We start from the raw sequence: 25,829 nt of genomic DNA, 5'->3' as shown, positions 1-25,829 counted from the left end.
AACTCCGAGGAAAATTCAAAACGGAAAGTCCCTAATCAAATGGCAAGATCAAAATCTAAAACTGTTACACATTAAATGATTTGATAATAACTGTCATATTCCTGACTTGGTACAGGCATTCTCTTGTGTAGAAAATGGTAAATTAAATCTGGTTTTATAGCTAGCTAAACCGCTAACTTATATGACAGTCGCTTCAAATTCTATTATATTGACAACGATGTGTGAACAAAAAAAAAACAGAAATAATAAGTAAAAATGTCAAAAATAAAATTAAAAACATTGTAAACGATCATAACAAACACAATGGAACAAAATAAAACGATATATGAGATGGTATATCACGATAAATACCACAAGATCTCAGCATACCGTCATCTTATTTCAATACAGTTGATGCAAACTGTGAACGAGGTTCCAATCTTTCTTACCCTACAAATCCTTATTACGAATAAGTTTTAAATAAAGGCGTTATACTTAAAACTTTATTTATTTTGAAAATTTTTAAGAGCACATATAAATAAATTACATAAACTGAAAACAATTGTATACAAAATTCAACATAGGTAGACATAAAAATAAACATAAATAATGTGGTTCAATAAATAAAATACCTCGAAATACGGAAAACGAGCTGGAATGACATCGAGTATTAAAGGTTAAAATGAATATATAAAAAAACAAATTAATAAAAAAAACTGAATTAAGGGCTTTCACACGAATTCGAGTCCTACAGTTCTTAAAATATTCATGTTCTCATAAGTGGAACTTGATTCCGTCATTTTTTTAATTCGGTTGCACTTTGTGGAAAATTTGTTTTCATCCCCTTCTTCACATAAGAAAATAGTCGATGTGACTTCGTTTAGTTATATTAAGATAACAGCTTGTAGTTTTGAAGAGAAAAAATCAATTGCTGTGTTTTCCTCCTTTTTTCAAATAACTGCTTCCTTCATTCAATATACAACTTAAGGAATGTTTATAGCAAAGGAATTATATTTCTTATTTCTATATATATTATCTGACGAATCTTATAAATTTACAATTTGAAATGTATGCCTAGGCTATAAGAAAGATAAACATGTACAGCAAGTAAAAAATCGAAGCATATCCGCTGTATCTTATACCACTTATTGCTGTTAACTAGTCACCAGTGTTACCTGTCAACTCCGTAAGTTTCACAGGGATCCAGTTGCCACCCTAATGCATGGATTCTACAGTTACAGTCGCAGTAAATAATCATGAATTATACATATTTACAGCAATACTAACTGCCATGTACTCGCTCATACCAATAAAAAAGAACTAAATTTTTATGATGTTTTAGAACAAATAAATAAAATGGTCAAACAGCATAAAATTACATAAAAGAAATATTGCACATTTATAAAATATAAAACTTAGTATAACATAATATACAAATAACAAGAATATTGCACATTTCCAAAGTCACAAGTATGATTAAAAATAAGAATCAATAAAAATCATCAATTGTTCAAGTTTAAAGTATTTTAGGTGACGAATATTGTTTATATTAATTGAATTAATATATATATACCATGATCTATATAATAAGTTGACTCCACCTGAAACCACCCATCAATGGCACTACACAAAACTTCATTCTTCCATTTGTATCTACAATTTTAATACACTTCCACATGATGACTTTGTGTATGTGGCGGATAATCCGAAAATGAATTGTTATTATCGTTGATATCAGCGGCCATCATCCGAGGACCTCCTCCAAGTATGGTCATATTTTCAATAGACATTAAGTGTGAGCCAGGGTGATTGGTCATAGGAATGTTTGGAGACTGTCGACCTATAAACCCAGAAGAGTTGGGCGGAATATTTGAAAAATGAGACCATGAATCCATTGGAGGAGTTCCGGGTGGTACTACTGGTACCTGTCCCATGTTTGGTTCCCTGTCTAAGGGTTGTCCAGAACTAAACATATCACCAGACAAACGACTGTTGTCAACATCATCGAGATCGTCAAGGTCATCATCAACTGAAATTATGAAATATGATAGTTGAACAAATTATATATATAAGTACAATAATAGTTAGGTCAACAATTTAGGCATTCATGTTGGTGTGGAATTTTTGTCTTTTCGTACAAGTCAGAAATCCTTTGGTAAAAATTGTTTCTCAAACGTGTTTTGCAGTTATCGTCTTTATTGGTTTATTGATCATAAAGTGTGTATTTGGTCTCATCTGTTGATCAGATGACTTTTTTTTAAATCAACATGTTCGGGCTCATCGCAGCTAGTATCACACCTTATATATATCTATCAACTTGTAGCGATTTTTTCATTGCTGATGATGAGCTTTGAGTATTTGCTTTATTTTATGAACTAGATTAAATCTAGTTGTCCATAAAAGTTAACATTCACGTTTAATTGATTGTTGAGTAGACCACTTCATATGTAACACAGAATTTGCCATTTGGCACCGTTGAGTGTATGCCTAGAACAATCTGTATGTTCCTGCAATTGTGTACAATTGATTATTTGTGTCGTTTCGTTGCTACCTCAACGTCTGACTTCAGTTGATATGATTAAATTAAAAACTTACTGTATGGACAATCCAGTAGACCATCATCTGATCGATCGTCAGCACTATTAGAACTGTCTGGATCACCGTTGCGCTTAAGTTGTCGGAAATAAGGACTCCATCTTTTCCGTCCTGCATCTTTTTTTAGACGCTTTTCTTTCGCCCGTCTGTTTTGAAACCATACTTGAACAACCCTCATATCAAGACTAGTTTCTGAACTTAGTTGTTCTCTAACATGTCTTGCTGGCTTTGGGCTTTCGTTGTATGCTCTTTTTAATGCTTCAAGTTGCTTTGCATTTATTGTTGTTCTTGGTCTTTTGTTTGCAGCATCTAAATCATACTCTGGTAATAAGATAAAAATGTTGAAACTGTAGACAGAGTACAGAAAACTCATCAAAGACATTGGGTTTATAATTTTATACGCCTTACAAGTTATTTTTTTTAATTTTTGTGCTATTTTCACATTTCCTGACCAGAGTGAGAAAAATATTTCTCCTTACTAGTGAAAAATCTGTTATTATTTTTAACTGTCTCGAGCGGAGAAATATCGTAATACACGAGTTACAGTGGTGGAATCTGTTTTTCTTATGATTTTTATCCTTCCTTTTCAAAGATTTCAGGAAAGTTGTGTACTTTTGATGTGACGTCATCAGTCATGGTCGCCTTTTTCCTGACGTCACAATAAGAAAATTTCAACCAATCATTTGCCGAGAACAGATTTTTCACTAGTGAGAAGAAATATTGTTCTCACACCGGTCAGGAAATGTGAAAATAGCACAAAAATCGGGGCAAAGGTTGAAACTGTAGACAGAGTACAAAACACTCATCAAAGATAGTAGGTTTATATTTATGTACGCCTTACAAGTTTCAACACTTACGATTGCTTTTATCGTTCCAGACAGTTTTAATATGTCACGTAATTTTAAGATGAGTTCCTCCAATTTTTTTTGCTGCGTATATCGAAATGTATTGCCTATATCCATTCTTCAAATTTCTCATTTCAAATAAAAGTCCGTCTTCAATAAAAACTCGTCAGTTACCTTCGAATCAAAAAAGTTAAAAGGCAAACAAATAGTACGAAGCAGAAAAATTAATCAGTGCAAACAGTTGTTTTGAAAAAATATGTTTTCTTTCGGAGGGCATGACTAAATAATTTTCATAAATAAATCTTTTATTTTCAAATAAAAAGATAACATATGGCTGTATAAAATGAAACTATACATTTTCATGTACACGATTTTCTATAAAGCTGATAATATCATATTTAGATAGCGAGTTTGTATTCTCTCAAAAGAAAAAAAAACAAACTTTTTTTATAACCCGAAATCAGTAAAACCAAAGCAATGTCAATTTTTCAAATTAAAAAATACATTTTTTATTTGAAAACTATCTTTTAATGTCGCTATTAATTCTTTCATCGAGTATGCTTGATCCTCCCAGAGGGCAATGAAAATCATCATTTTTAATTCAAGTGTGTCATTTTGAGTGACAAAGTGTATCTAATTGCAGTTTGATTATGGAAATAAACACACTACCTTTCAAGGATTAAGTAATAACAGTGATCGATCAGCGAGGATCGCAGGTGTCGCAAAAAGATAAAGTGTCTAAAACTGAGATGAAATATGCTACCTGAAGCTACCTGAAGCTACCTGCAAGGTATTAAAATCAGTTTATAGAGAATTTACCGTATTTCTCAATTCCCATGGGCTAAATGGACGTCTCAGAAGAATATTATTCAAACCATATAGCAATTTAGGCAAGATAGATTATGGGTTTAAAATATTGTAGCTTGAACAAGTTATATTTTACGACATTGTAATAGCAGTATCACCCGAATGACGGCATCACGACATCCGGGAAATATGAAACTTATAGAGTTTCTGAAACCTTAAAAAAACGCATTATTCAAAAGAAAATTGATTTAAGAGAATTTTGTAAAACCTTAAAACAACAATGCAGAATCCTAAAATTCCAGATAGATTCTTTTTCTAAGCTTTATTGACTTTTTATTATGTTATTAAAGGAACAAAGAAGATAAAAAAAACTGTCATTTTATTGAAACAACCACCACTATAACTGAATACAAATTAGCAAAGTTGGTTAGTAATATTAGTACTGTATGCGCGCTTGCTTTGCTTTGCTTTTTCTTTTTAATTTGAAATTGTCTTTTTTTTCTAAAGTGATCACAATGAAATTAAAATAATTTCTTAAAATCTCATTTTTGGTTAAAAAAAAGAAACGCATGTAAAATCAACAAATTGATTAATACTTTAGCATTCCTTTAAATTCAGAATTTCAGTTTCATAAAAGAAAAATCTTTTTATAGAAGTCGATAACACCAGAAATATGCTACACGGAATAAAAATGTTTGGGTCGAATATTGTTTTGTTTTTCTGCTATGGAATTTTAAACAGGTTTTATCTGGGTACTGTTAACGTCTATATATTCTTACATTGTTTATGAAGTTGCATCTCAGAAGTACAGTCACAGATATTAGAGCTAAGAACGTAAGAGCTGTGTCGAAAAGAGTCAACGGCATTTTTTACACCGGAATCAGTGTTTGTAAATTTGACAAATAATCTAGTAAAAAGTAAACTGTCCTCAATATTTTAATTTTTGTATATGATATGCTTTGTTTATGAAGTTTTCCGGTAAGTTGCTGATTTTATTAAAACCTACCTCTAGCTTTTGCTGATTCATAATCTGTTTTACAAACGAGTTTCCTATCCTCCATCAGATAGAATTCGTCTCCAGTATTCAACTGTCTACCACACATTAAACAAGCAAAACATTCCAGATGGTAAACATTATCCTGCGCTCGGCGCACCACCTCTGTTGGTGGTATGCCCTTTTCGCATCCTGCACATTTTGTTCCAAACCGCCTAAAAATAGAAATATCAGAATTTGTTTTAAAGGTAAAAAACAGTAAATTGATACTAAGAATAGATATTGGCAACTTAATATTGAATCGTCTAAACAACACATTAGATATATAGAACATAATGTTATAATCCAAAATATTCGAATTGTGAAATGGAATCTCCTTTGCTTTTTGCTTTTTAAATGCAAATAAACAAATCTTTCAGTAAAGAAACTTTATGTATTATTCTTGATAATAATGATGTTTTGTCACAAGCGGATAACTCTGGCCTCACAACTTTTTGGAACTTTTGGTCCTCGGTGATCTTCAACTTGGTAGTTGTTATGACTTTCAAACTTTTTACATCTGAGCATAGTTTTGTGTGGACGTAGCGCGCGTCTGGTGTATACAAATATTTTTTAACCTGTTACCTTTGGATGGCTATTATTCGTTTGTTTTTTGTCCTATATTTTTTTCCTATTATCAGTTTATTTATTGTAACCCTGTCGTGTAATGTTGTAATTTTAATCTTATAATTAACACTGCCATTAAAGCGGGAGGTTTGGCATGCCACAAAACCAGGTTCAACCCACCATTTTTTCATTAAATGCCCTGTACCAAGTCAGGAAAATGGCCATTGTTACATTATAGTTCGTTTCTCTATGTGTTACGTTTCGGTTTTGTGTCTCTGTTGTGTCGTAGTTCTCTTATATCTAATACGTTTCCCTCAGTTTTAGTTTGTAACCCGGATTTGTTTTTTTCTTTATCGATTTATGAATTTTGAACAGCAGTATACTACTGTTGACTTTATTTAAGCTGCCTATGCGGTATGGTTTTGCTTATTGTTGTAGGTCCTTTATGGTGACATATAGTTGTAAACTTCTACGTCGGTTTGGTCTCTGGTGGAGAGTTGTCTCATTGCCAATCATTTCACATATATAATTTAGTAAATGTTGATAATTTTCATAGATGTTTTATGTTCGGCTAGTTGTTAAAATTTCAAGTTTACCAATCGGCTTTGAAGATCAACAACTGTTGTAAATCGGCCCTGAAGATCACCATTTTCGTCAACCATTTTGTTGGTTAATTTGTAGAATACTATCGGGTTTTTTTTTTCGTACTTTTATTAACGTTTCTAGTTATAAAATCTTTCTGCAAGTTTAATGACTTTCTGTCGACCTATAGAAACTCGTCTGACTTTGACTGCAATCGAATAAATAAAATGATATATCGCACATTTAGTTGTATAATATTTACTATGGAAGCCCTTTTTTACCATTAACAGTCTGATTACTTTTGATTAAAATGTATTTAATCGTTTTCTCACGGAATTACAGGTTCTTGCTCTGTAAATACTATAAGAGTGTCCGTAAAATGTGACAGAATTATCTTTGTGCAAACTTTAGAAACGGTTAGAATTGCAACTATATTCACAATACAGCTATATAGCATTTGAAATACTGATAAATCGTCTGGATTTTTTATACAATATATTGTTAGCAAATTGGCTGTATAGAAATAACCAAATTTCGCACTTCTGGTAAATGCAATATAAAAAAGGTAAGAAACATGAGGCCATATACCAATTCTGACGATATATAAATCCCATTAAAGATTATCTGCATGCAAACTAAACAACAGACTATTGTGGAAAAGATCAGAGTCAATGTCAAGGTTATTATGTCAAGGTCAAACTCAGATGTCGTCACAAAGCTGTGATATAGAAATTTGAAAGGAGCTTTGCAGAATAAACACAACAAAAAAAAAACCCGACCAATAAGCTTTATTTTGAACATGTTTTATTCATATGGATACTTTTGAAACCTGTGACTATTTTCAACTTATATAAAAGGAGCAAAGGTGTACTTAAACAGCTCGTTCCAATCAACTTTAAAATTTACATATTATTGAAGCAGTTTATTGGGACTATGAAGTTTGAAGTCTTCAAGAATAGCTATAGTTTTTGTTAGTTTTCATCGCTGTACAAATCCTTGGTTTTCAAGTATGCCTGTTTCATCTTTATACATCCAATTTTTGGTTTCATATCATGAGCATCTATTCTACAATAAATCTTTTCGGTATTGCGAAAGTATGAGCAAACAAGACAATTATGACACATTAGCATAACCAATCTTTGATAAAACGAAAATTGTTCAAAGAATTTAATATGCCTGCATGCAACAATTGAAAAAAATATAAAAATGTCCAACATTTTATTGGTTAATTATCATCTGAATTTCAAGTGATTGCAGGGTGTATAATTGAGACTGATTATTAGATTCAACTCAATCAAAACAATTTGAGACATCTTTTCGCTCCACATCATAACTTCATTTCCTTTTGTTTGTTTTTCTCATTAATCACGACACATTAAGAAAAGCAAACAATGCATAGGCTTTGATATCTAGCAAAAATATTACATGGTGGAAAAATTACATACAATATGAAATCACTATTAGCAATTGACGAGTTTCAATTTCTTCCACTTCATTTACTGTTTACGAAAACTAGTAGAAAATGAAATTATACTTTTATCCATATTTTACATGTTCTTTATCACTTAGACGTTTGACGTAATGTTTTTTTTTTCAAACGCGTATTCCGTGGTAATTTAAAACATTGAAGTGCACATGAATTATTCAGACTGCGTCAAGACGAGGCAGCTAATCATATTAACGAAGTCAATTCATTTGAGAGAAGTGTAAATGACGAATGGACGAGAACATTACCGGCGGGAAAAACATCAACTTACTATAATTAATTAATGGAATATCTACTAAAAAGACTCAAGTCAATTTTTATCACGCATCTATGGTATGCTTCTGTACTATATATCCTTTAAGTTTCCTTTTTTACATATATTTAGAATAAGAAAAAATAATCGTCTATGATGTTGTACAATCAACTTTCCGTCGTATTGAGATATTAGTTTCTGGATTGTTTTGTATTTATATGTTTAACAATGGATGTATTGTATGGATCATAGTAAAACGTTTCAGACTTCAACACTTCCAAAGACAAAGTTGATAATGTTTACCGAAAATTATAACAACTAAATTATCCCGTCATAGATTGATTAAAAAAAATAAACTTCCAAAAATTTCTAGCACTGTGTCTATTACTGTAACACGATTCTGGTTTAAGTTTTCTCATTGGCTGTATCTGACATCCTAGATTTTATATCAATTCGCGAACTAGTTAAGTAAGCACTTCAAAACTTTCAAAATTATCTGTACAAATTTGAACGATACGATAAATGTATTATAGATATTAATGTAAAATTATTGAAATTCATTATATTTTGCAGATTTATGTTAAAACTCATACTATAGTTCACACACCTTTCTCGTTTGCTATTAATATACATCTTTTCCCGTATATTTTTTTGTCGGTTTTGTATCATTCTCATCTTACGCTAAGACCATAAGTATCTTACGGTTATATGACGGGTTGATATAGAATCTTACGAGATATCAAGTTCTTGAAATCTGTCAATAACTGAACAATCAGCTAACTGACTTAACCTTAATTTCATAGAATAATTTCAGGCGCGATCTTTCATGACACATTAGTACCGACACGTGGTTTTATTGTTTGTGTTCATTTAGTGCGAACAAGTATCGAAGCTGGAACTGCCGAGGAATTTGTGTATAAGGTACTTCTCCATTGAACCAAATATCGTTCCTGTTTGCAATCTGTTTGCAGCAGATTTGACAGTTAAAAAAATTAATGATGGGTGCAGTATTGTCAATATGTGTCCTGTTTTTGGGCTGCGATACCTCTATATCTGTAATCTATAAGCGCTTTACTTTTTAAAAAGTACACATATACTTATAACTCGAACGAATTTATATATTTGGCCGACAACTAACTGCATAATGTGCACGCAATATTAAATATATACGTGTAAACACTGCAATGCATATGTTTATAAAGGTAAAGTTTTTTTTCAGTTAAACTAAAAAGATTGGAACGCTTACACAGGTATAGTATAATGTTTTTTCTATTTTAAGTGTCTTTGGTGCATATCAGAATTTCATATTATAATGTTCGTAGACATCGTATATTCTCAGAGAACAATTCATATGGAATCCAACATAATACATTGTTAACATCCTGTATAACATGTATAACAAATTTAAACAAGTTCTTAAAATTGTAAAAAAAAAATGAAGACGGAAAAGAATAAAAATTGTGCCATTAAAAGTTTGTGTATTCTGTTAAATTACATGACAGATGTGATGTTTTTCAATAAACAAACAAGCATGTCAACATTTGTAAGTTATTCTAAGGATTCCATCAATCATTAAACTAAAATCATCGTAAGACACGCGCTAACACGTCCAGCAAACACACAGCATTGACAAATTACTTTACCGGACATTTTATGGTTACAGTAAACGACCTAAATTTATTCCGGAAGGATAATTGACAAGCTAGACGAACTATTTCATTTAAGTGGAATTAATTACTACGCCTTTTTTTTGTTTCTAAAGCTCTTATTATTGATTGTTTTTTCGTCGGAGTTTTAAAGACAAATGTATATCTAGTAAATTGTCTTTAATCATCGGTTGTAAGTTTGTGGGCTAGAAATGAATATGAAAGAAGGCATTAATTTTGTAAACTTTGTACCATTTGATTGGCCTATGTCGTGTCAGCATTTACGAATTTTAATATACAATTCAAGTATCCAATGAAGTTGACATTGATCATACCTACTCCTTGAAATACTGTAAATCAGTATTTAGGGATATTTAAGTAGATAAAAAAAAAAACGTCATGAAATAAAATTAGAAAAAAAATATAAATAACAGAAAATATAAATAAAAATATAAGCAAACAAATTAGATTTTTGAAATCATATTTTCACATAATATTTAAAGAGTTATTTTGCCTATAAACATTTAAAATCCGGTCAATAAGGCTTTTAAATCTACATTTCCTGATGCTTAAATCTTTTCAAATAATACAAATCTCCACAAGAGACTAAATTAAAATGACACTTAAATTGATATTTTTTGGCAACCGTACGGCCTTCAACAATGAGTAAACCCCATACCGCACAGGTCACGAAACGACTATGTAAATCGTTGGTTCCGTAGACTGCATGACGACAAAATGAATTGTATTTTTTTTTATTCAAATGTAAAATCTTTCTAGCTGCAAATTTGAAAGGAGAAAAAGCACAACCAAACACACACAAATAAAAATAATGATGAACTTGAAGTTTATTCGAACAACAGCAGAGTCTGCGATGTTTATCGTGAAACCCCTCACTCACGTCAACTATGAAAATTAAAATGTGAAGAAAAGCAGCGTCCCGGATGTTTGTGAAACCCCATGCTTACGTCAGTAAAAATAAAACGTACTATTGACATCCACTTTCCCAAGAAGATCCGGGCATGACCCTCTTGTAACAAATACACCTTAAGGTCTTCTACATTTGACGTAGTTTTCAATGATCAAATAGAAGCCGTATTAATAATTTTAAAGTTCGTTCTAAAGCCAAATAAAGCCTTTAAATTACTATATTCACGTCCGATAAATTTGGACTTTTATTTGAACTTTTAACAATACAAAAGACGAGTTTGAACGTCACAGAAAAAAAACAATACTGAAAAGAATACACTTGATCCGGTTTTTGTAGATGCTCTCTCTGTTTTAACAGACTATTTTGTTCAAATGATATCAATATTGATACAGAGTTCTCGAAAAGTTGTGGACCACCAAAATGTGCAATGACCCACACAATTTCATTATCTTGTTTTGTAAAAGAAATAGTATTGTCAGGACCAGCCGTTTTTCTTCAGGTACCACCAGATATAAAAAGATTTCGATTTCTGTTGATACCTTTGATTTTATATCAACTAAATCGTTTAATGAATTTAGTGTTTTCGCGGATTATTTACGAGAAATAATATGTAAAGTGTCCTAGTGATAAAATAAAATGATTTGGTTATGTCATATATTTTAAATGATTTTGGGAGTGAAATTTTATTTCTTACCAGTAATATATTTTTATTTAGTTACCTAATTCCTAGTTTCATGCATTCTTATTATATATATTTTTTTATATTATATTTCTGCTACACATAAGTCTTTATTCTTTGTTTTTACTGGTCCTTTAAAGAGGGGGGAGGGTAATACCTTTTTATGTTAACCTGTTTTGACCTTTTTCGAGGTCTTCTTAACTGTTATCTGAGATAAATTTAAACTGTTTACTGTTTTCAACCCACTTTGTTAACTGTTATCAGCATTTTTGCATTTGTTGTTAACTGTTTATGCAAAAATCGAGGTGTTGTTAGCATGATGACAGACCCCCTATTATCACCCTCTTTATTTATATATTCTGCACGTTTTGCACATTATTCTTAAGTTTGAAATATCCATCCAGACTCTCCTATATTCAATGTTTACCTAGTTTCAGAAGTCAAACAGTTTTCAATGATGGAAATCAACAGAAAGTTTGTATGATTTGATTATTTCCCATTTATTTCATGGACTTTATACCCTCTGGGACATTTCTTATTTCACTTCGAGTCTATTGACAGCATTTTGTAAATATAGGGAAATAGATCTAATAAAACTCAAAAACAATAAAGACCAACTGTTATTTGTACTTAGAACAGGTAAACTGTACTAAGAGCAATAAATCTGCAGCTCTTTTGAAAATAAAAGAAACTGAAAGGTATTACCGAAACAAAATCCAAGAGCAGATATATTTCAATTGCGATCTTTTTGAAGAAAAGGATTTGTTTTATCATTTAACATTCCATTTGTTTGCAAAATAAAGACAACGCATGATAAATAGAGCTTAAATGATTAATATTTTTTATATTCTGATACTGTGCAGTGAGATATCTCATTGTTGTATTCAGTAATGAGAACGTTGCTGCCTGACTTGCCAAAAACTGCCACAGATTGTATAAGGGGAACCAGTATCTTATTTCACTAGCTTTTTATTTTGCCAAAACCATGTACTATCTAATTGTGTATATCATATTTTATAAATTCTTTTTATGTACATCTGTTTCTATTGGTGTATATTTGCATATTTGATTGTTTTATTAACCGTTAATATTATTTCTTAATTTTAAAACATGTATGTGTGTGTTGAAACTTTAATAAAACTCGAAACTTGCATAAAACAAAATACGTTTAAGGTAATTGAGAACTTTTTTTCGATCAAAGATTAGTCGAATAACTATGAACTGAAGGAAACACCTGAATTTTAATCTGTCTGAATCCGATTTTCCTAATAGGGAGAATTAGCATCACCTAGTGTTATATGATTGTAGAAAGTTGGCCATTTTGTAAGCTGAGATAAAAGAATTATACAAACTGAATCAATAAGACGCTTTGTAATTTGACAGACGTTACCTGTCTTTAAAGGTTATTACGGATGTATGACATGTGTAAAATATTCATCTGGTATTAGCAGACATGCAAAGAGATAAGTGAAAATAGTATTTTTCCTTTCATGCCAGTAAGAAGTTACGATTTTATTTCGTTTCAGCATGCGTTTTTTTCTTTCTTTATTGAAACTACAGATTTCCTTATTCCCTTGAACAAAAGAAGCTTTTGACAATATATTATTGAATAACACCACAACGTTCTTTCCAAGGAGTTATTGTAGATTACATATACCTGCAAACATATAAAAATAAGAAGATGTGACATGATAGCCCAAGAGAAAAGTATCCAACAGAGTCCAAAAGACGCGAACGGAAGTAGCTTTAAATAACTTTACGGTCTTCAAAGACGAACTAACTTATACCAAAGACAGCCACAGAAAGCCCAGAAATGACAAAATGTGAAATAATTCAATTAAGAAAACAAATGGCCTGATCAGGACGAAAAATAAATATAACAGACAGTAACCAGCGACAAACACCGAGTTACAGGCTCCTTACTTGGGACATACACATATAAAAAAAATGGCGGGGTTAAACATGTTTGCTTGTTCAACCCATGTCACATGATCATGTTATGATAATTCCATAATAGTTGCATTGCAAGTCTTTGGAGCCATAATCTTATTTGTTTTCTTTACCTTTCAAGGAAATGCAATTTTACCAGTGAGCTAAATCAATGTAAAACTTAATACGACAAGATTTTAAATCAATTTTCAGTTTTCATTTCAGACCTTTTTGTACTTACAGATATTTTTTTCACATTTAAAGCAAGATGAATGCACTTGTATGATCCGACAAGGGTTTGAAAATTCGTATTAGACCACAAAAATATCTCAACTGCAACAGCACGGTTGAACACACTAAAGTATTTAGCATTTTAACACGAACAATTAACTTTGAAACACTTACAGTTATTATTTTTTCACGTTAAAAGCAAGATGCATGCACTTGTATGATCCGACAAGGGTTTGCAAATTCGTATTAGACCACAAAAATATCTCAACTGCAACAGCACGGTTGAACACACTAAAGTATTTAGCAAACTTAACACGAACAATTAACTTTGAAACTACTGTTATTCCATTCTCTATACGTATGATCTTTTCTTACATACTGGTAATTCTTAATAATTTTAAAATAGATTAAATAAGTTAATGATATATACTGCATCTAATGACTACACATAGACCCCAAGTTATTCTATATTAGCAATTTTATCAATGAGATATTTTCAAAGCAATAAAAAATCTGCGTTTGGTTTGGTTTGTAACTGGCATCATAAAGACAATTCGAATTGTTTCTTTGAATTATTAACCAAACGGTGTCATACTTTGATATTTCTTAGTGCAACTAATATCTGGAGCTTTATAGAAGAGTATATTTTTGCGTTCCGCGGCTACATTTAACTGGTCTATGTCAGAATATCATGTTAAAGGGTATTAAGCAATAAGAAGATTACAGTATGCCAGGGACAAATTTATCGAACCTTTCCTATAAGGTATAAAACCAGAGAATTTTATTGATGTCAGTGTTGGATGTTTATTATATTATTTGAAAAAGTACATATTTTGAGTGTTTTTATATGCAATTTAAAGCGTACTTCAAATCGAGTGTGCTTGCAAGTTAACTTTTATAAAAAGTGATCTCATCCAGCTGAGTCCAAGGAAATATGATAATACCTGAATTCTGAAATGTTACAGTAGATAAAAAAAGAAGGAAAAATAGAAAAGGTGTTTATCCGTTCTCTTGAAGTAACCTACATACCATGTATATGTAACTGATAGTGGGAACGTTGCGAAGTTTATCAATTATTCAGAACTCCTAACTCCTCAGGGATCTGCCTATATCGTTACATTTCCTTCATGTATATTTCATGACCAGTTAACGTTCACGCAAGAACATGATAAACACAAATAATCCAGTTCATTTGCAAAATCTTTATACACATACAAAAGTTAGAAATAAGGTAGTGCATTTTGTGTTAAAACCCATATACTTGATATAGAATGAAATTCATAACAGTGTAGCTATGGCCATTCATTGACTGGGGAAAATTAGGTGAATGTTCGTCTGTAATGCCCACTGCTCACGACGTACTTATCATAGAAATTTAAACTGTGAGGTCACCAAAGGTTCTTAACGCCTAAAGAAAATAATTAAAAATACTAATCAGGAATAACCTTTGTAATTTGAAAATAAATAAAAATGGCCTTCAACACGGAGTCTTGGCTCACACACCGAACAGCAAGCTATAAAGGTTGAATACTTAAAATTCTTTACTTGATTTTTTGTTATGGTTTGACCATCAATTTTCCTAATATGATATCGCACGTTCTTTCAGATTATTTTTTTTACTTAAGTGGCTTTAAAAGTTACAATGCATGATGTCGTCTGTTTATGTAGTTCATATGTGTTTTTCGTTTCTCGTTGGTTTTCCCGTTTTAATGGTTTTACATTAGTAGTTTTGGGGCCCTCTATAACTTGCTGTTCGGTGTGAGCCAAGGCTCCGTGTTGCAGGTCGTACCTTGACCTATAATGGTTTACTTTTATGAATTATTACTTGGGAGGAGAGTTGTCTCATTGGCACTCATACCACATCTTCCTATATATATCTATATCTATACATTTTTTTTCAACAAAAGAATACATCACAAGAATATAAGTTTTGTAAGAAACGTAAGAAATTTTGTTGGACTTGAAGATAAGGCAAAGTGACAAATATCTGAAAGAATAAATCGTTTTATGGTATTAAACAAAGAAATCAAATGATTTTTTAATTATCCAGAACTTCACAAACAAAACCCACATGTATACGCATTGAATAAATAGTAGGCCATTCTTAAATGATCACACCGTAGAAGTAGTTGTGCTCTTAATGCAATGAGATATTTTGTTAATTAACCCCATCAACTTAATGGTTTTTTTTACAATGGATAAACCTAATTTTTTTTATTATTATTAAATAATATCATCTCTGAACATTATTATTCTTATAAATGACACGGTTGTATGTGATGATTATAATAAATATTTAAAACAAATTCCTTTCAAGCTTTGTAAAAAGAAAGTTTCATTTTATGTATCGGAATGTGTAACAAGTGAATATTTCAATCCCCACTGGAAGGCCTCTGACAGACTGGGTGAGCATAAAATCATAGCCGTTGACAAACAAGTTACAACCTACAAACGTTTTACTGTCGACCACACTGTTATGCAATTAATTCTATATGTTGTGTACAAGTTGTAATGTTGTACAAATTATAATTTGTACAGAATTTTTGTACAAGTTATCAGTGTTTTGTGACCTGCTGAACAAAAATGGATGATGCAAGCACACAGTCTTATGCTCCGCATACCTCTGTAAATTTTTCACAACTTCATGATACAGTCTAATACTGAGCATTGATACAAAAACATTATAAGACCTCACATAGATCTTTTATAGATATGAATATGGTATAAGGAAAAAAATTAAATTAGAAATTAAACCATTCAGGTATCCTCATTTCCAGTTTGAAGGCAATGATAATAGCACTAAATGTTAGGTTGACGTATATATTTTTGAATTGAAAACATTACACTGGTACATTTTATAAGTTAAACCTGTGTCACCTGTTGCAAGAAGGTAGGTGTCAAAAAACTTATAACTTGTACAAAAACCCTGTACAAATTACAATTTGTACAAACTTACATCTTGTACACAACATATATATGATCATAAATAAACCAAAAAAATTGATCAAATATCCGCAGTCGAGTTGGACTTTGGAATGAATACTATCGATTCTCTATGTCCTCTATAGTTGGTAAAATCAGAAGATTTCATAATATAAAATAACCAGGGGCCGTGTCAACGAAGCTGTCCTAGGACTAAGACATGTCTTAGGATGGTCTTAGGACACGTCTTAGTCCTAAGTCGGGTAAACGAAAGTCTCCTAAAATAAGATATGTCCTAAATTTGGTCCTAAAGTTAGGATATACAATTAGGTGTCTTAGGATAGTCCTAAAGGTTACATCGTCCTAAAACGTAATAAAAACAACAAATATGGCATAAACTCAATACTAAAAATACTAATACAATATTAAACTATCATTAGATAAAATTAATAAAAAAAAGTATTGTTTAATATTTGTTAAAGATTTAACTGTATTATATTAAATCATTTCGTGCTGCCTTTTTTGAAGCCTAAACAATACTATCATCATAAGCAACATATATTTTAAATAATTCAAATATGGGGAAAAGTTTACTTCTTTTTTTACCTAATCCTGATTGGATACATGGATACAAAACTAGTCTATGTACTAAAATTGCAGCACGAATATCACAAAGTTTTGTGACCATTTACTTTTGTTTTCGTATTAAATTCATTTATATCTTTCATCATATTTAATAATGAATTTATTAGTATTCCGTAAAAACTTGAACTTTTATTTTGCGTTAATTGTTTTCTATATAAGAGTCATCCTCCCTCTCTTTACATATAGGTTCTAAATACTATTCAATCTATGTCATACAAATCTCTACATGTATTTTCAATTAAATAAATGTGTTAGGATGGTCCTATCATAGTTAGGATTGTCCTAAGACAGCTTTGTTTTACATCCTAAAACATGTCTCAGACACGTCCTAAGACCATCCTAAATAATGTCCTAAGACCTATCTTAGGACATGTACCTATCTTAGGACATGTACCTATCTTAGGACATGTACCTATCTTAGGACATGTCCTAGGATACTTTCATTGACACGGCCCCAGTTTACAAAGACAGTTATTATTTTGTGTCACAACAACGGCAATGCAATCTTTTCTATAATACAAAGTTTTTTTTTAAATCCATTTAAGGATTTTCGTACTAGAATAGATTATAATTTTCGTACTAGATTATAATACTTAAATTGCTTATTCGACGAGACTACGATATAACATTTTCAAAAAGAGTTTGAACGTCATTATTTATAATGAATGGACAAATTACAGTACATGTATCTTGAAGTCAATCGGGAGAGACTAGGTCAATATGTCGGAAATTTACGTCAATCGGAGAGAAGTATAGGTCAATCGAAAAGAAATTTTAAAAGGTCAATTCGTTGCATAATTATCATATCGGTAGAACTCGAGTCCACGAAGAAGTTAACATACATTTTTTTTTTAAACTTACATAACGTAAAAATATAAGTATGAATTATGTACAAAAAAGAAGAAAAAAGAAGGGGAAAAAGACAAAGACAAAAGAACTACAAAGACGTTGTCATCTTCCGAAGCAAGGTTGTCGGCCCTCCGGACATTCCCGAAGTCCTGCGTTTAATTGCCGCGTTTATGAGCTTCGGTCCTTGCTTGGAAGTTGAGACGTTGTAAGAACCCTAAATGGCACCAGATAAGAAACTCACCTGAAGAAATCATCCTTACAGTAAACCATATCTCCCTTTGAAAAACATTTGTCACTAAGCTGTAGTTTACAGTCAGAACATTTTAAACATTTAGAATGCCAAGAACGTTCCAAAACTTTTAAAATAAATCTGTCTAAAATAGGTTCTCCACATCCGGCACATTTTGGAATTGCAGCTGTAAATAAAAACAAATATAGAATTATGAATAAGGCATCAACCCAAGACCATTAACAAAACAAGAACAAAGATTGAGGTTAAAAAAGTACAACACAGATACTCCCAATTAACTTATCTTACATTTTCACTTTATTTACTAATTTAAAAATATTTAAAGCGTAAATTTCAATTTCTAGCACTGTGCGGACTGTTAATTCGTAACGATATCACCAGATCAGTACAGTCGGTGTTTCATCATCATGAAAACGCGACAACATTCATTTCTAAAATTGTTCGTTTATAAATTACGAAATCACGTTTAAAAATTTAGAAATCAAAGTTTAGTTAGATAAATGCCGTGATTATTCTTTTATGGAACTAAACGGATTTTTAATAAACACTTGATAGATCAATTAGAATATCTTACTCGACAGATTTGACTTTAATTTAATTAGTTTTTTTTTTTTCATAAAATATATTTTTGCTGTGTTTTCTCTTATGGATAGCTTTTTCTTTGATTCATTCACTTTTTTAATTTCCAAAAAGGTTTGCAAATAACTATCTTATTAATTAAGTGAATAAACAAAAAGATGAATAAATAAAAGATCGCCAAATTGGAATTAGGCATATATATTATGACAATTTAGCTAAATTTAGAAGAAAATACATAAAAATAACAATATAATTAATTTTAAATATTTCTCAGCATGCTTGATACATCAAAGTAAATATAACAGGTTAGCTAGTTTATTCAAATTTTGGAAACATAAAATATGATATCATATTTTTCATGAATCATTGACCAATATTGGATACAAAAATTATTGGGTCGGTGATATTGACATTAATAAAATATACATTAATTAAAGAGAAGCTATAATTTTGTTAGATAATTGTCGACAATTCGATGAAACCAGTAATAAGACGGTGGCCTAGGGGTTCTAATTGTGAAATCGACACCACACGGAATATCTTGGAAAAGCTTTGTCAACGCTGCGCACCATCTGTTGAAGAAAAAAGTAGAAATATGAAAACAAACATAAAGACTGCTGTTTTAAACGGTCCATGCTGTGTCGTGTTGTGTTAAATACATGTTTTAGAAAAAGCTATGAATAATATCCGCTTGTTTAACTTAAGGAAACATCGATAATTTATTCATAGATGTGTTTTGTTATGAAATATGTATCCAGATTGTCCTGGTTAAGGTTTATTGAATATGAAGAATACCGTCTTTTCAATTCTACAAATATCAAGACAGCTCATATGCATATTGTTTTGTTTCAAGATTCGCTCTGTGATTGGTCTATTGTAATGCAACTTCAAAAGATCCTAAATCATGGCCGTAAAAAATAGCTCATTTCTTAATTTTAGTTTTACAAGAAAAAGTTAAAGTCAAATATTAGAATTCTAATTTTTGTTGCTATTTTCTGTTTAGAATAATAAAAAATGACAAGTATTAGTAGATAATTCGGAGTAACCGGCTCACGCATTTTAATATTGTTGGTTTGGTATATTTAAAAAGTGCCTTAAATGTCTTCTTTTGAGAAGTATCAACAAAAGAACATATATGAATTTTCCATCTGGAAACATCCGTGTCAAAAGAGTTAACGTTAGCAATATATGAATTTTGCAAAGCGCAACTGTCTACAGTAACCGTATCATTTTACTAATAAGGGTAGTTCGCATGGAAAAAACTATCTTTATATCACTTTAATAATCGTCTTGAGAGGTATTAAATTGGCTTGATCTCATCTATGAACAAGATTAGCGCTATTAAAGAACAAATACAATAATTTCATGCCATATTTTTGCACATAAGGACGATACTATATTCCCCTACTGGACAAAAATCCGGGTTCAATTTCGTACGACCTTTGTTCATCGATTTTCGATCGTTATAATGACCAGTTGTACGTTTTGAGTGACGTGGTCACTTCTGGGATAAGATGAAACTGACCCGTGCTGGCACTTGAGGATTAATAAAACTTGGAGTGTTGACCCCGACTTCTGAAGTGCAATTTATCACTTGAAGATGAGCGGAGTGATCAACGCCTTTTGTTACAGAGAAGCACCTGTTATATGTTATTCTACCCCGAGGATAGTACATCACCTGGCTAGAGACAAACTGTCGACAATAGAATTATACCCAGCGGTTACAAATTGTGAGAAATATTACAATAACATGTATTATCGCTACAAAAATAAACAATAAATATAGAGATATAACATTACTGTTCGATAAATTTACTTAAACAAACTGCATGACGTCACATTTTTTTTTAATTCTATGATTAGATTATAAATTTCATGTAAAAAAAGAATCAACTTATTTAACAATAAAAATAAGGGGATGTGGTATTTCCAATGAGAAAGTATTAACCAGAGCCCAAATGAGATGTAGATGACCAGTGACCAATCATGGCTTATATACATAGACATTTCGTAAGCCTAGTTTTTCACCTATTTAAATCGACACCGTCAACTGGAGAGTTAAATGATACAATAATGATGGCCATTTGATAGTTTTTACTAACTTAAAAATACGAGTATTCATGGTTTTACACCAATGTAAATCTCCCAATGACTGACTGGTAATCGTATTTCAAATAAATCTTTACAGCTCAAATTAAGGGGATTTTGAATCCTGTTGCCCTCTATTCTTGTTAAAATTGGCGCCTTTTATGATTTCATATATATTTGATAAAAGTTATTTTTCAACTGCTGTTAATGCATGTTTTGAAAAATCAAATGCATTGCTTTCGTTAAACTATGAATCTAATTAAACATCACTTCAACATACTTTCAATTTAAAGACAACTACCAGAAAGAATTTGATTTATATTAGAATAATTAATTATTCCAAAATAGTGAAATTCAAGCCCTTTTCAAAAATAATTTGCTTGTTTTTTTTTATGAAATATTTTGCAATGTAATAGACATTGACTGCTTACTTTCCTTTTGAGATCGCTTGATGCAAATCGTAAAATTGTGCTTGTCATTTGTGCATTATATACAAACAAAGTGAAAACTATCAGTGAAAGTTATTTCCAACCGTTATCTTTCCCATCGGAATTCCTCTTGTCATTTTATTCTTTACTTTCAGAAGCCTGAATATTCAAACACGCGCCAAGCACGTGCCTGGCCAATATAACTTTTACGGCTATTCGTATCTACGTTAGTACGGTTTCCTGTCTCATGTGACCAACGCTGTTCAGCTTTGAATGGCACGTGATGCACATCTGGGTGATTTTCAAAACGTCTGACAAAATTATTGCTTAGAAATTGCTTAGAAATACTAAAACATTGAAAGTGATTATGATTCAATTTTTAAGGTTGTTTAAGCATTAAACTGTCTGTTAAAGCTTAGTTGTCAAAATTGTTTTCCGCATTGAATGATTTAAACAAAAAGATGTCTTGTATATTTTTCAGAAGAATTTTATTTCTCGGCAAACTTTGATAATATATGCAATGGCAAAATAGAACACCAGTTAGAACCATTAGTTGACATTTATAATTCATTTGTGAACTATAAGTCAAATTCTATAATAACGAAACTTACATTATAACAAACGTTTAACATGTGAAGTTTAGTATTTCGATCTTTTGAAACAATGACAATTCAAAATACACATATACCAAAAGCATGACGCTGACCAATGAATATACTAGTTTTCATGAATATTTTGTATGTCTAGTTTCAGTGTTGAGATTTGATAAAGCAATAAATCTGTTGAAGTCCCTGTAGCCATTGTCCAAACAGAAAAAAAAATCACTATTTACTTTGTTTATATAACGTATTAAATTTACATTTTAACGAAACATTTCACGGCTGATGGCTTCCGTGATAAAGTAACAAAGCTTAGAACCGTTACTCCGCTCAATAAAAAGGTAAATTACTTCCTAGCTTCGGAAGTTTTATCTTTCAACTTGCAGGAAATATTTTGTTTTCAATCTAGTACCAGCGGAGAGCGCTCTATTCATTGTCGTACCGTCATTGTTTCCGATTTTATCTGTTTAACGCATTGACGACTTCGCCGTTAGCATGCAGACGGGTTGATAGCAATTGCTTTAAAGACCTTTTTATTTCCGTTTCACCTGAGTTTTATTCTGATCAATGTTCCGTTAATATGGTTTTCAGGTAAAATTATGGATATTAGAGAGCTAAAAATTATTGCAATTAAAACAATGTTTGTTTTATTCGGAATAAAATAGACTTTCAAGTTGTACAAGTAGAAAGTATCATTTAATTTGACCCTGAAATGAAGAGAATTGAATAGAGTGAATAGAATAGAATTCAATGCATTATCATTAACTTAAAAAATTCTTTACAATGTTGCAACCTTGCAGCGGTAATTCGTTATTAATTTCATCAGCGTTTATGATAAGATTTAACAGTTTTAATTGAATGTACCAAACAAACATTGCGAAAAAATGTTCGAGTTTACAATGTTTGGGAATCTGAAACCTTAAACAAACGTTGGCCTTGCCAACACCGAAAAGTGGACTATAACCGATATCTAGGTCGCCGTAACCATTACATTAAGATTGTTTAACGGGATTAATGTACCTTTACTGGTATCTTATCATTCAAGTAATACTCTGATATTTTAAAAACATAATGATTAAATTCTTCGCTTATTTTAAAGTACTTTGCTCTTTTAAAGTAATGCTAGCTTGTATGGTTTGCTTTTTCGTGCTTTTGATGTGGTTACTTTTATTTTTGCTTCTCTTTTTTAAGTAAGCTTTCACACTTATGCTTTATATATACTATCGTTTATGTATGTATGTTTTCGCCGGTTAAAAGCTCTATATAGTTTATGTTTTGTAATTTGAAGGCTATACTGCATCTTGATTAATCTTTCGTATCTTTTCCTAATTAAACACGTTTTTAACAATTTCAATGGTCACATATATTAGCTACGTTTGGGAAGATTCTCGTCAAACGAAAATCAAATGAATAGTATTTGCGCATGTCTGTGATACATCATATACTCACTACTTGGTATATGTATGGGTCGAGATTAAATAAACTCATCATAGATACCAGGACTAAATTTAGTATATACGCCAGACGCGCGTTTCGTCTACAAAAGACTCATCAGTGACGCTCGAATCCAAAAAAAAGTTAAAAGGCCAAATAAAGTACGAAGTTGAAGAGTATTGAGGACCAAAATTCCTAAAAGTTTTGCCAAATACAGCTAAGGTAATCTATGCCTGAGGTAGAGGGTCTTATTGGGGCATACAACCTTAATATTGGATTAAAACATTAATATGTCCAATGACTATGCCTTATGGTACGTTTTTTTCTAGAAAGTGACCATTCACAATTTCATTTTATGATATGTCTTAAAATTGAGAAAGGAAATGGTGAATATGTCAAAGCGACAACCACCCGACCATAGAGCAAACAACAGCCGAAGGCAACCAATGGGTCTTCAATGTAGCGAGAATTCCCGCACCCGTAGGTGTCTTTCAGCTGGCCCCTAAAATATGCATAATAGTACAGTGATAATGGACGTCATACTAAACTCCGAATTATACACAAGAAACTAAAATTTAAAATCATACAAGACTAACAAAGGCCAGAGGCTCCTGACTTGGGACAGGCGCAAAATTGCGGCGGGGTTAAACATGTTTATGAGATCTCAACCCTCCCCCTATACCTCTAGCCAATGTAGAAAAGTAAAAGAATAACAATACGCACATTAAAATTCAGTTCAAGAGAAGTCCGAGTCTGATGTCAAAAGATGTAACAAAAGAAAATAAATAAAATGACAATAATACATAAATAACAACAGACTACTAGCAGTTAACTGACATGCCAGCTCCAGACCTCAATTAAACTGATTGAAAGATTATGTCTTCATCATATGAATATCAGGTACAATCCCTCCCGTTAGGGGTTTAGTATCATACTATCATAAAATATATGAGAAGAACATAACCCGTGTCATGCCAACAACTGTTTTTTTTAGAAATAAATGTGTTTAGTTCCGATGCAAAGACCCAATCAGTGAATCAATGTTAAAGCCAAAATATGCAATCTTTAATGACCTGACAACAGTATCGTAACTATATCCCCTTTTAATAAGTCTATTTAAAGGTTTTGTTAGTTTCTGAGGAGAATACTGACATTTTTGTGCTTTATAAAGAATATTTCCATAAAATTTTGGATGTGAAATACCTGAACGTATAAGATGTCTGCATGTTGAGTTATATTTACGAATTATTTCCTTATACCGGTGATAAAATTTAGTAAATGTTTTGACCAGTTTGTGATATCGAAAACCCTGGTGTAATAATTTTTCAGTAATACATAAATTTCTCTCGCTAAAATCTAATACATTGTTACATACACGAGCGAATCGTACAAGTTGAGATATATAAACACCATAAGATGGTGACAAGGGAACGTCACCATCTAAAAATGGATAATTAACAATAGGAAATGAAAAATCATCTCTTTTATCATAAATTTTTGTATTAAGCTTCCCGTTTATCTTAAATGCTTATAAAGAAGAAAATTATAAGAGACGCATAAATCACCGAAGTAAAAAAAATATCAAAATTGCATGTCATGTAGAAATGATAATGTACTGATTTTTGATAAAAACTTAACATCTATAAAAGAAATTAAAGTTTACGAGTTCTTAATTTGAGATAACTTCACACACTGGTGAACATAATTAAACCAGGGTCGAATCGTCAGTCTTATTTTATTCAATTTTATCATGTCGTCAAATGGGACGATTCATCCATTTATTCTCTTCAGGTGGGTTTTTTGACAAAATTTGTTAAATTTATGATTAACTTGTAATGATCACGAAGCAGGTGTGTCGTTTGATGGCGTGCACGCGTCCGTTACCTAGCGGGCACGTGCGGTAGAAAACCGTTATTCTGACAAGCTCGGTCGATCAACCAAGACAAGTTACAAGTTTTAACGTCTGTTTGTACTTTTCATTTGCAATGTAAATTACCTGACAACACGGAAAGAGGATTTTCTCCAAAATTCTAAAATCAATAAGATATCAATAATGCATTTCCATGGTAAAGTCTTAACTCAATGTCATTCAGGTTATTATCTTAACCAATTTTTGAGAATAAAAACCTATACTATACAGTTTCTCAACAATATAGCTTGAAGAATATTTTACAAGTATATCAGTATACCATATTTAATTCTGTTTTCACTATTTGAATAAGGGATAAATGTACAGGTTATATATAAGTTTGATATGAGCCCCTTACAGACTAAACATATGTACTACTATATTTGTTTTTCTCATTTAAAAAAAAAATTAATCAGGACAGTGTGATTTTGTATTGTAGTTTCACATTTGTCATGCAAGCTAGGGTCTTAAATTCTGTTATAGTAATCTTGCTTTTATAAATTTGCAGAGCAAATAATCATAAGAACTTTATATGTGTAAATCTGTCATTGTGTTAACATAAA

General features: G+C 31.3%; 1 protein-coding gene across 1 annotated transcript in view; it reads right to left on the bottom strand.

Annotated features, from left to right (window-relative positions):
- Positions 1–471: 471 nt before the first annotated feature.
- LOC139512251 (LIM/homeobox protein Lhx3-like) overlaps positions 472–25,829 on the bottom strand; it is a 30,030-nt gene continuing 4,672 nt past the window's right edge. Inside the window, exons 2-5 of the mRNA XM_071299739.1 lie at positions 18,221–18,395; positions 5,233–5,435; positions 2,575–2,895; positions 472–2,008 (exon numbers count right to left, since the gene is read on the bottom strand). Of these exons, the coding sequence (XP_071155840.1) occupies positions 1,641–2,008; positions 2,575–2,895; positions 5,233–5,435; positions 18,221–18,395 (1,067 nt within the window). The 3' untranslated portion in view covers positions 472–1,640. The remainder of the gene's footprint in view (positions 2,009–2,574; positions 2,896–5,232; positions 5,436–18,220; positions 18,396–25,829) is intronic.

The sequence above is a fragment of the Mytilus edulis genome, chromosome 2, assembly GCF_963676685.1.
Source record: "Mytilus edulis chromosome 2, xbMytEdul2.2, whole genome shotgun sequence".
NCBI lineage: Eukaryota > Metazoa > Mollusca > Bivalvia > Mytilida > Mytilidae > Mytilus > Mytilus edulis.
The sequence above is the reverse complement of the archived record's forward strand: the minus strand, read 5'-3'. Positions and strand labels throughout refer to the sequence as shown.